The sequence below is a fragment of the Cydia fagiglandana genome, chromosome 23, assembly GCF_963556715.1.
Source record: "Cydia fagiglandana chromosome 23, ilCydFagi1.1, whole genome shotgun sequence".
NCBI lineage: Eukaryota > Metazoa > Arthropoda > Insecta > Lepidoptera > Tortricidae > Cydia > Cydia fagiglandana.
The window spans coordinates 7,615,166-7,627,893 of NC_085954.1; the positions used below are offsets into that span (position 1 = coordinate 7,615,166).

At 35.5% G+C, this 12,728-nt stretch overlaps 1 protein-coding gene across 1 annotated transcript in view; it reads left to right on the top strand.

Annotated features, from left to right (window-relative positions):
* Positions 1–4,828: 4,828 nt before the first annotated feature.
* Positions 4,829–12,728, top strand: part of LOC134675894 (GTP cyclohydrolase 1) — a 29,002-nt gene continuing 21,102 nt past the window's right edge. The window contains exon 1 of the mRNA XM_063534230.1: positions 4,829–5,139. Coding sequence (XP_063390300.1) covers positions 5,046–5,139 — 94 coding nt within the window. The 5' untranslated portion in view covers positions 4,829–5,045. The remainder of the gene's footprint in view (positions 5,140–12,728) is intronic.

The following is a 12,728-nucleotide window of genomic DNA, read 5'->3' on the forward strand; positions in this document are numbered from 1 at the left end:
CTTGTCAACTATAAGGTAGGGTTTTAAAGGTGTGTGCACGACCCTTTAAATGACAAATAAAATACGATAGTAGAAAAAATAACATGCACGTCTGTGCTTTAAATCGCTGAAGATCTTAGTCCTGCTCTAACTATTCAGTAAATAAACACATCGACAAACATTGATCATGTTTATTAGCGACTGCAAATAATTTAATGATTACACCTTTTCATTTTATCAAAACGGGTCACCCGTGTTTTTTAAGACTAAAATAGTTTGATATTGTCCACTTGATAATAACACGTGAGTCGTCCGTTCTAATAATAATATATGTCGTCGGGTTACTAGCAAAGGTCACTAACTAACATAATTGAAATTATTGGACAATAAACCGTGTTACAAGTGTAATAAAGTGCATTGTTACTTTAATTTTTTGATAGTACGTAGAGAGTTTTGCTTGTCACCCGACGATGTACTTAAATATCAGTGTCACTGTATTTTTGAACTTAAAAAAATTAGGTTTAGCTCGATTTTTCGACGGAGCTGAAGATAATGTTGTTATGACCATTTTTTCTAAATCTTCCACTACTTATACTACTTATAATCACTAGTGCCAGAAGCCTACGTGACATCGTTAATTGAAATTTCGTTGTCTGCCTCTCTATCGCTCTAATATGCAAGAGGGATACAGAGAAAGAAATAGGAGGCCTTCCGAATTAGAACTCAGCGTAAGATTGTTCATGACTCCAGCTGCCGTATTCGAACTTCAAGATATTCACAAGAGACGACACGTACTAGATCCATTCTAGATACGTTATAGTTTAGATATCAATATCAACTAGTTCTCTTTTGCAGCGCAATTCGGGCATCCAATGTCACTTTTACGTTAGATAGAGTTCTTACATAGATATCTTTATCTATTAGATGTTAATTGGATCTCTAAGTCATATCCTGTGGAAATCGTTCAAGACAAGAGTATCTCCAGAATCGCGTAAATGTCATATTTGACAGGTTAGATATTAAACATATCGTTATCGCATGTTGGTGATGTCTAAAAGATATCTAATAGATGTCTATTTCAAAATCCGAATCGGGCTAAATTATTTCGCACAGTCAAGGTAACAGGGAGTATTACTTCAATGTTCTGCCGCCAGAGTGCAGCACTAGTGCACTTAGTAAACCATAGAGTAACTTATACATACTAGGCCATAAACGGTTTTTTGGCAGGTTTTCACTGCGACATTGATGCATCAAGGCGGTTTGTTTACAGGTGGCCGGGAAATGTGAAAATCGAAATTTCGTTATCTGCCTCTCTATTGATCGAATAGGCAAGAGTGATAGAGAGGCAGAAACCGAACTTTCGATTGTCGTGTTTCACGGTAGGCCATGTGATTGGCCTAGTGACGCCCTCTACGCAGAGTTTTGGGTAAACCTATTAGTAAAGCCTATGCAGAGTTAGTTTGGTCCGACTCTAGGGGATTATTTATATTTTAATAACAAAACTTCCGTGGGACACAGACATATTTATGTATATTAAAACCCTGAAAACGGGTCACTCACGTATTTTAAGTCGAAAAACGCTCGACATGTTTCACTCCGTACCGAGTCCGCTCCTCCCTCTCTGTCTACACAGGTCCGTCAACGCAAGCTCCTGATGACACACCTCGGTACGGAGTGAAATATGTTGAGCATTTTTCGACTTAAATTAAAATAGTAACGTGAGTGTCGTCTATAATATATTAAATAGGTTATTTAATATTTTTATATTCAGGCAAACTTCCTTCTTATTTGAAGTAAGTTAAATGACGTCAAAGAGTTGACATCTTAAATAAGTAGGAAAAATAAATAAAACATGACATTTCTTAGTAATTTGTGACGAGTTTATACGTGCTTTGCTTTAATATAAAGTTAGGTAATCCCCAAGAAAATTATTACCTACTAAGAAATATAGTGACACAGAAAAGCAGTATTTTTTTCTTATTTTTAAGAGTCACACGTACCCGTCGCCAAAAAGCCGCTCCCATACAATTGAAGACAGATTCTCATTTCAAAATGTCATGCTTAAAATACTTGTCATGAACATAACAACTTACTTAACATATCTATGTCTGGGACCTATTAGGTCCCAGACATAGATTATGTCTTTTATTATTAGACATAGATTATGTGTGATTATGTCTTTGTTTTGAATAAAGTCTAAGAAAAAAACGTGCATCGGAAATCAAGAAAAAGTCATTCTCGGTTAGATGGGGTGACGACACGTTTCATATTTAACAATTTTAACTCATAGCTATCAGTGATTGAACATGGGTCAAAATGATATAAAAATAATAAAATCATTTATCCATTTATATACGCTATTTTGATAATTTTATACGAGTTTATTTTGAGTTTTAGTCGTGTGTCGATAGATGGCAGTAAATTTACAGTGACTACAAAATTTTCTATGACAGGACCCCTCTATATTATCTCTATTCTTTTTGGTCCTATGGTCCAATTTTTACGTTGACGTTGATGTTGAGTCTTAACGAAGCTTTATGATTTGTACTCGCTATATTATTTTAGAGCTTAGATACACTAATGGTCTTTCTATATTATAATACTGAAAATAATTTGAAAAATACTTACACACATAATATATTTTACTGGTACTTGAATTTGAACTATAGTTGTAAGCTGTGGACTAACGTTACCTGATTTTACTATAATTATTAAACTAAGGTGTTCAAAGTGATCTAAATGAAAAAACCCCCAAATTTTAGTTGTTGATTTTATCAAAAACATGTAAAAAGAGTCGAACTACCTTCCTATTTGCGTTGGTTAAAAACGCTACACCAGCAGCAAAGTTACCTACTTATAATAAACAGCGAAAACTGATGAATACAGAAATTAATACAAATTTGCATGACGCGATGGCATTTAAATAATGCTTACTATTGAAACAAGGAAATACATACCACAAATAATAAGATTCTACCTATAGTTGTATTTAGAGGATAGTAGACGAATGCTTCCGTAGTGCCCATTTTCCTCACTGTATTATTAACTATGGAAAATATTTTTATAACAATTTATGATTCTTTATTGATAAAAACAAGGAAAGAAATAAACAAACATAATAAAACTTACAAAACTATAGATAAAAAATTTGCCCCAGATCGCCGTCAACGGGCAAGGTGCCCAGAAGGCTGGCCGTATTTCCCCGCTGTGTAGCGATGCTAATACGCTGGGCGAAGTAGTGGCCAGCCCTCTGGTCACCAGAAGCGTCTATTAAATTAAGCGCACCGACAAGTCTTTGTACAGTCGACGCGCACTTGGCCCCCACGGCCCCAAAGTTTCGACACCAAATTTATTGTACATCAAAACCGATACCTATACCTATTTATTTGACTTGTTTTGATTATTATAAGAATAAGAAGCGAAAAAGAGAAAATCTAAAAAAAAATGAAACAAAGCTGTGGTTAATATATGTACATAAATTTGGGAAAATAGAAACTACATAATTATGTTTGTATGGGGGGGCGGTTACGTGAAGTAGACCCCTTTCTTCTAAAGCACTCTTCAGCTTACCAGGCAATCGCTCTCGTCAATAGGTTTCTGTCTGGACTGGACTGAATTGAAGTTAGTTACAATCGAGGTCATAAATATTTATTCGACTTATTGCAATGTATTAACCGCCGTAGACGGGCGTTTTTTGAACAACTAGCCATATTGTGCGAGGTGATTGATTATATAGGCCATACTGAACAACTTTTTCTATGGGACCAACTCTGAAATCACAAAACATTTGTTGGCCGTTTCATACATTTTGGTCGAATGGATGTCGACGTTTTCTATGGGAAGGCCAATTTTTTTTGCGATGTTGGGGTTGGTCCTATTGATAGAAAAAGTTGTTCAGTTTCAGTATATAATCGCCTCGCACGATATGGCTAGTTGACCAAAAAACGCCCTATATAAGAACATACAAAATAGGGCTCATATCGCCGCGGTCTTACAAATAAGACAAAACTTCGTTCGTTCGTTTTTGTTGTCGTGCACGATCGATGAAAAATTCTATAGCGGTTAAAAGGTGGTGAAGAAATGTATATATATTTATGAGCTCGACTACGAGTCTCCTTCTTTGTCGTATCCTCATCTGATGTGATGACTGCGGACACTCTTCACCAGTAATCTCCGCGGCTCTATCTTGGGCCCGGTCTACTTAGGTCATACTGAAAATTCCTGGACTGGCCACATCGAAAAAATAAGTCTTCTCATATATCAGAATCCAATAATTTTCAGTATGACCCACGTAATAATTCTTATTAAAACAATACCTTTAAACAACCAATTCTTGTATGTAATAGGTATATATTTCGGCAATCCCGGAAACGGCTCTAACGATTTCGATTAAATTTGCTAAATTTAGGGTTACGGGGGCGAAAAATATATCTAGCTAATATGTATTCCGAGCAAAACTCGCTCTCACAGATATTGCTAATTAAAACACAACGAAAGCTTAGGGTTGTCAGGAAGTGAGATACTAAATAGTATAGGAAAGTTAGAATCAAATAAAATTAAATAATCTGTTGCAACAATTATAATGTATTTCATCGTTCACATTCCATCGAATATTAATTACTGCTTAGAAGATAAAATTGCTCGGAAACTGTCTTATTTGTTAAATCAGAGCATTTTGAGTCTTAAATCGATGTGCATAAGGTTTGTCACACTGGTTAGCCATTTCTCTTGATTTAAGTCACTCAATACTCTGGTTAATTAGATGACTTAGCTATATACGTCAAGACATTTGAACACAATTAACAAGATTTAAGTATAAATATAAGGAATGGAACTAACTCAGGGCATTTGTGAGCTAGCGGCAGCCACCGGCACTCGTTTTTTAAGGCAAAAACAAACGTTAACTTTTTTTCTTTGCTACCGCGATTGCCTTGGCCGTTCGCGACTGGTTCTATAATCGCATAATAGCACTGTAACTCTCGCTGTCCTGTCAAAGTGACGTTTGAAAAACATTTGAACGCGAGCGTGTTTATTTTTTTTATTTTGGAACTTTATTGTGAGTGAAAATGAAGGAGTTAGCAGTCGCGTTAGCCAGCCAGAGCAATGGTACCAACGGCAATGGTGTTATCGTCGCTAAAAACGGGAAAAAATCCGAAAACGGTAAGTGTTATTTTTTAATTAAAAATACAGTTTTTTTTAGTAATTTCTGCAATCTCCAAGCAAGCAAGAAAAAGGACTGAAATAGTTAAATAGGATGTTTGTGTTAGGACCTGCAAGGTGATTTATCTGTACACACATTTTTACTGTAACAATTGTTAATGGGAATCTGTAGTTAAGTCTGCCTTTAATTATTACAAGGCCCTGTCATTATAGGTTATTATTCGTACCGTGACATAGCACCATGTTTCCCACGAGATAATAATGTTAAATTCGTAATTAGGTTATTAAATAGCTAACTAGTTAGGTATTTACTAAAGATAGTAAACCTATTATACGCAGTAACTTACGTTGTATTAGGTACCTACTTATAATATATCGAGGTGGTGTAGGTTTCATAGGAGTGTAAAACTAAATTAAAATTTCTACTCATTCCCCGAAAAGTAAAAAAAAATTATACTTTTTTAATAACTAAAGGTTTTTCCATAGAAGTCAATACATTATTTTTACTATTGCATAGCTGACTTGGAAAGGTTAGCTGTAAGAAATAAGTTCGCCTCTGTACAACTGTACCTACATTAATTTCTGTATCAAAATGTATCGAACTTTTTTTATAATATGTAATAATATAATATTAGGGGACATCTTACACAGATCAACCTAGACCCAAACTAAGCAAATTGTATTATGGGTGCCAGGTGACGATATACGAGTACATACTTATGTACATAGTAAACAACCACGACTCAGAAACAAATATTTGTGTTCATCACACAAATAAATGCCCTTACCAGGATTCGAACCCAGTACCATCGGCTTCGCAGGCAGCCACCCCACTACCCACTAGGCCAGACCGGTCTTATATACTTTTTCTTTGATATTTTGATAGCATTTCAGAAATAATAACATCCAAATCTAAAATATAATTGCATTACTCTGCATTATCGTTTTAAAAAAAAATGACGAGGTCTGTTGCGGATATCATCATTGGTTTGTTTTGGACGAAGCATGTTGCGGATTTGCATTTGTGGCCACCTGACGAAGCCTGCGTTGTGGATATCCTAACTAAAAATTTGATCATATATTTATAGATGTTAAATAAAGAGACATAAATAATCTAAAAATATAATTAGATTTCTCTATATGTAATTCAATTAATTAATTAGTTGAGTTACCATATCAACTTGCCGATCCATCATTTCCGGCAACCGACCCAGTGTTGGCCGGAAGCCCAGTCGACCACGACTCCACTTATTCCATTCAATGTCAAGGCATTGACAGCCTTCTAAGGCCTTTTAACTCCTTTTAACCTTTTCAACGTCAAGTCACTATGAAAAGTAGTTGACTTAGATTATAATTGACTTGGATTGACTTAGATTCGACTTTTATTTTTAATTCTAATCATTTATTTACATACAATATACAGTGGTACAACTAAACGAAATTAATAACTAGCTTAAATCTAAAATAGGCCCTTGAGGCATTTGATTTGACGACCAGTCTGGCCTAGTGGGTAGTGACCCTGCCTATGAGGCCGATGGCCCCAGTTCGAATCCCATTTATTTGTGTGATGAACATAGATATTTGTTCCTGAGTCATGGGTGTTTTCTATGTATATAAGTATGTATTTATCTATATACGTATGTATATCGTCGTCTAGTACCCATAGTACAAGCTTTGCTTAGTTTGGGGCTAGGTCGATTTGTGTAAGATTGTCCACAAATATAAAAAAAAATCAAATACAGCGGTTAATTCACGTATTGGTATCACTACACCTTATAAAACAAAGTCCCCGCCGCGTCTGTTAGTTTGTGTGTATGTATGTTCGCGATAAACTCAAAAACGACTGAACGGATTTTCATACGGTTTTCACCTATCAATAGAGTGATTCTTGAGGAAGGTTCAGGTGTATAGTTTGTTAAGGTTTTGTGTAACCCGTGCGAAGCCAGGGCAGGTCGCTAGTTTGGAATAAGCGCGAGATATTTCGGATGTATCGGATCTCGTCTTATTTATTTATTTAACATACACAATTCATGAAAGTACAAATAGCGGACTTAATGCCAAATTCTCTACAAGTCAGACATGAGCTTAACCGAAATACAATGGGTGCCTCATGATTCCTAAGAGACCACTTTTATAAATGTTTATTTAAATTTAGTATTTTATTTCTAATTAATTCCTTGAAACAGCAAGTGCGCTATTAATACTTTTTTTTTTAATTGTGCAGTAAGATTTAAATAATGAATATTATTCTATTTGATAGAAACATCGGTATAGTAAAAAAACGTCTAAAAGCAGTTTCAGGACAGGAACTAACGCAATCTGTAACTATTATTTAGTATGCATTTGCATATTTCACAATAAAAGCTAAATGCTGACTTTGAAATAGAACATAGCTCGTGTTTGACACGTGACAAAATGTCACACATGTTACTGAATGTGAATAAACTTTATAAATACTTTTATTCAATTTCTAATTAATTTGTGCTAACGTGAATAAATTTAATGTATTAATACATTTAATACACATGGCGGTGACATTTATGTTGATACTAATGAATTAAAATTAATAGACAAACGTCTATAATATACATAATGTTAAAAACCAAAGTATAAACAAGTAGTTTTGCTTTAGTTTTTAACTGTTATTTTTATTTACTCTTTGGGTGTAATAACACCAAAGATCAGGTATTCCTGAAGTCCTTTTTAGCTTTAAACATATATCTAGTTGTTGACATAGATTTCGTTTGTGTTTGATTTTCGACATAAATTAACATTTCATAAAAGGTATATCTAATCCTGTAATTAGTTTATATAGTGATTTAATATATACACGGTGTAACATGAGGAAACCGAATAATTTTAACCAAGCATTTCTGAGATCAAAAGAAGGAAAAAATGTAATATGAGTTTAGGTCAACTTCGCCAAAAATCATTTTTTTTGTTTTGTTATTAAATTTTTTTGAATGTAGTTGTACATAAAAAATAAACGTTATTGGTAAACTTGTCACTTAAAATTGATTTTTAATTATTTTTTTTCGTAAAACCTACTTTTTGCAAAGTGTTACTTGTCACCTTTTGACATCTATCAATAAGGATATTTAGACTACGCCCCGTAGGAGCAACATAGCCAGCAAATAGGGCTTTTGTTTTAGCTCTATTTCGTTGTTTTATAAACGGGTATAAAACAACGAAATAGAGCTAAAACAAGTTTTGTATGAAAAACTTAAATTCGATGGTTTTTTTTTAAACTATGGTATCTGAAGTTACATAACCTAATTACAGGATGTGATATACCTTATCCTATTGTATTAAGTACAAGGTTTCAAAGCAATCTAGCTTATAGTCATTTTAAAATGAGAGCATAACTACGTTTGTATGGAGAACCGAACTTGCTACGAGTAAGAAACCCCTTTGTCTGAATCTTACGTAAGTTTATTTTATTAAAATCGCTTATAATATACGTAATTCTAATATAATTCAACGCGGTAACGCAAAATGTGATAGGCACCTTTGCGCCGGGGGTAGCGCGGGGAGGTCACTTTCATGCAGTAGTTTTTATATTCCTTGTTTTATTTTAGATATATTTAAGGTTGTTAGTTTTAATTAAGTATTATTTAAGTGAGTAAGAAAAGGCACGAAATTCAAATTTTATATGTGACTATATCCCTTCGCGCCTACATTTTTTAAAATTGCCGCCTTTTTCTACTGACAAGATCTGCTTGACCAACTATATTTGTCTTTATTCTGTCTTTTTCAATGAAATAAACCTTCACGAATGGTAAAAAAAATGGAGAATCTAAACAAGTCGAAACTTATTAATTAGGTAGGCACAATGAATGATAGCGTTACCTTGCAGCTTCTGGTCCGTGGCAGCCTCCGTGGTCTGGTTAGCACAAGGATGCTAGCAATTAGTTCACATGAGAACGTCGGGCATTCCGACTTTAATACTTGATTTCATAGAGTCAGTCCATGAAAAGTCTGCAGCGGATTTGATAGCCCACGCAGTGCACGTGTTATTTTAAACGTCAAACTTCTATGAAATTATGACGTATCATATGACACTGCACTGCATGGGCTATAAAATCCGGTGCAGACTTTTAATGGTGTAACTCTAGGTGCGCGAGCGCTGCGATGTCAAATCATGATGTAAATTTCGGTGAATTGTGTGTCGAATTGCGCTCTTAGTGAAGAATCGGATTTAGGTACAGTCAGCAGCAGAAGTTGCTAAGCGGGCGAGGTGTTCAAAATGATCTTGACGCGTCTTTATTGTTAAGAGAATAAGCGCGTGTCCAGATAATTTTGAACACCTCGCCCGCTTAGCAACTACTGCTGCTGACTGTACTCGCTGTTAATTCATAAAATATTGAGCTATTTAGGAACTTTCTAAATTGATTAGCATTTTTAGGACAGTTTTATTAAAAAATATTTAGAAAAAACATAAATATTGTTTTCAGAATACTTAACAAAAATATTTTTAGGCAAAACAACGGGCGAAATATAAATCAAAATAATTATCTACATAAAATTAAAATAATAAACTGACAATTATTGCTAGTCAGGAGTCTACGAAGTCTGCCATCAAATACCGTTTTATACTACGCAAAATATCCAATTTGATTTTATTGTGGCTTATCTCAAAGATGACAATCGTTGGTAGAAACACCAATGCTTAAATAATGTATGTATGGAAATAGTCACGTGACTTTGCGTAGCATCTGTCATCAAAAATGTATGACATTTTTTCTTTTAGTTTGTCATCTTAGCTAACATCTTATATGTTTGGGCAAAATCTTTGTCCGTGTGCCCGTCTGTCTGTCCTCCACGAATCGTAAGTATTCCTCACAGCTGAGGGTCGTGACCTCTATAAATTACTTTTCGAACGTTTTTTTTTTTTTTTTTATTATGCATGGGTTTACTCATGGCCACAGACTAGCCGAGGCGTAGACGTGGCCTACGATGGAGCGAGCTCGCCCAGAAGGTGCCTGTTCACTCTTGATTTGAAGGTTGCCGGGTTATAAGAGCACGGAAATATAGACGCCGGCAAGGAATTCCATTCCTTGGCAGTGCGCATAAGGAAAGTAGAAGCAAAGCGCTTAGTGCGAATTGGCGGAATATCTACCAAGTAAGGATGGAAACCGGCCGTGTGTCTAAAAGTCCGATGGTAGAATGGGGACGGTGGAATGAGCTCGTGTAGCTCTTGGGCACACTCCCCGAAGTGCAACCTGTAGAATACCGACAGGCTGGCGACTTTCCGCCGATGGGCCAAAGTCTGAAGCTTACGATTGCTTTCCACGTGTTTCGGTCTTCTGTCACCAGGCTGTATATCATGAACCGTGATAGCTAGACGGTTGAAATTTTCACAGATGTATTTCTGTTGCCGCTATAACAAATACTGAAAAAAAAAATTAAGTGGGGCGCCCATACCACAAACGTTAATTGCCGTTTTTTGCGTAATGGTGCGGAACCCTTCGTGCGCGAGTCCGACTCGCACTTGGCCGGTTTTTATTTAATTTACTTCATCGTGTAGGATATTGTTACTAACGTCACTGTTGTTAGGTTAAGCAAATTTATTACACAATGTATTGTATCAGCAAATCACACAGGAGTGAGAATGTGGTATCTTTGGCAACGACACCGGTAGGTATCTAGTTTCGATATTACGTGCGAAATACGACTCCCTCGGTTGACCGAAACCACTAATCAGGGCAACAACTTGAGGTTTTAGTATTAAATATATTGATATATGGAGTATTTACTGTACTAAGATTTCTTAGTCTCAATATGTGTTAGGATACAGTTTATTCCCATATCTAACTACTGCATTTGTTCAAAGAGTTCCAGAATAAAATACAAACTCGAATTACCCCCGCAACAATTAAAAATATACCGCAAAATCCCTCACTTGCAGCAGTAAAATATTTTTAGCTTTTCTAGTAGGTATGTACTTCATTTCCTTTACCACATTTTTTTCCGATTGACACATTTCGGTTAATAAGCGATCTATTACATTTGACACTTTAGCTTGGCAATGTTAAACCCTAGGTACAAATATAATCAAGGTATTAGTCAAGTTAGAATACACATTATAGGGGGCGTCCATGAACTAGGTATAGGGGGCAGCACAGGAGCCGTCAGATTTTTGGAGTGAGCGCAAATATGAAATTTATGCTTCCGATGTAGCCCACAAGATGGCAGAACCTACTATGCACAAGAAAACGTACGAGAACAGTAGATGGCAGCGATTGCTTTGGCAATGTACATGTTTTTGTTTCCGATTCAGGCCACAAGATGGCAGACCCTTCAACGCGCACGGTCCCTAGGGTGGTATTACACCTGTCCAATTTCTTTGTCCAATGTCCATTGCGTCTCACTCTCTCATTAAGCAAAATCTGAGACGCAAATACACATTCGACCAAGATATTGGGCAGATGGAATACCATCCTAATGGCTCCTCTACACGATGGGCCAACGCCGGCCACTCCAAGGGACGCATTTATGCGTTATAGGGAGCAAGTCATATTGCTATCTCATTCTACCGCATGGCTGCGTCCCTTGGAGTGGCCGGCGCTGGCCCATCGTGTAGAGGAGCCATAAGGTATAGAAACCCTACGATAACGAGTTCACAATTTTAATTAACTCCATAAACAACTTAATAGTAGGTAACAGTTGTTAATTTCGCAGGAATACCTACCATCGCCCACACTGCTAACTGTACATTTGTGGACCTTATGCCTTTTGTAATAAGGTCTACCTACAGTTAGGAGTGTAGCTGTTTGTACGAACACGTGAACTTGAAGTTATGTACATAGTTGCGTAACTTCATTCATTACTACGAGCAGAGATACATATATATAACTCCGTATAAGATAAATAAAGTCTAAGAAAAAAACGTGCCTCGGAAATCAAGAAATAGTCATTCTCGCATAGACGCACACACCTTTGGCCTATTCTCGGCTAGATGGCGTTGACGACACCGTTTGATATTTAACAGTTTTAATACATATCAGTGAAAGAACATGGGTCAGTGTGGAACAATAAAAATTAAAAATAATTTATCCGTAAACATATTTTGATTAATTTATACATTGTCAATTTTATTTTAAGTTTTAATCGTGTGTCGATAGATGGCAGTAAATGTACCGTGACTACAAAATTTACTTTGGCAATAGCCCTCTATACTATCTATTCTACGAGTAAGCATAGCAACAACAAAGCGAAGTCTTTATACAAGTTTAGTTTATACTTTATACAAAAACCTTAAATGTAGGTATACAGATTAACTTACAAACGCTGTGGGCCTAATATTTATAAAAATTTTGGGTGGATCAAGTTGTATAGAATTTAATTCAAATATCTCTTGCTCTTAAAAATCGACTTTTACGTAGATTTCATATATAACGATTTTTTAATCTGCCATTTTCACTTATTTATTTGTAAGAAAAGGATTTAAAACATAAATTAACTAATTGATGCTTTTACAGTTTTATGAATAATTAAAGTTTTTTTTTTGTTTTTTTTTAGCATTCCATAGAAATTACAATTATTTAAAGTTTAATTGTCTCAGACCGTATTATTTTATCCGTAAGTAG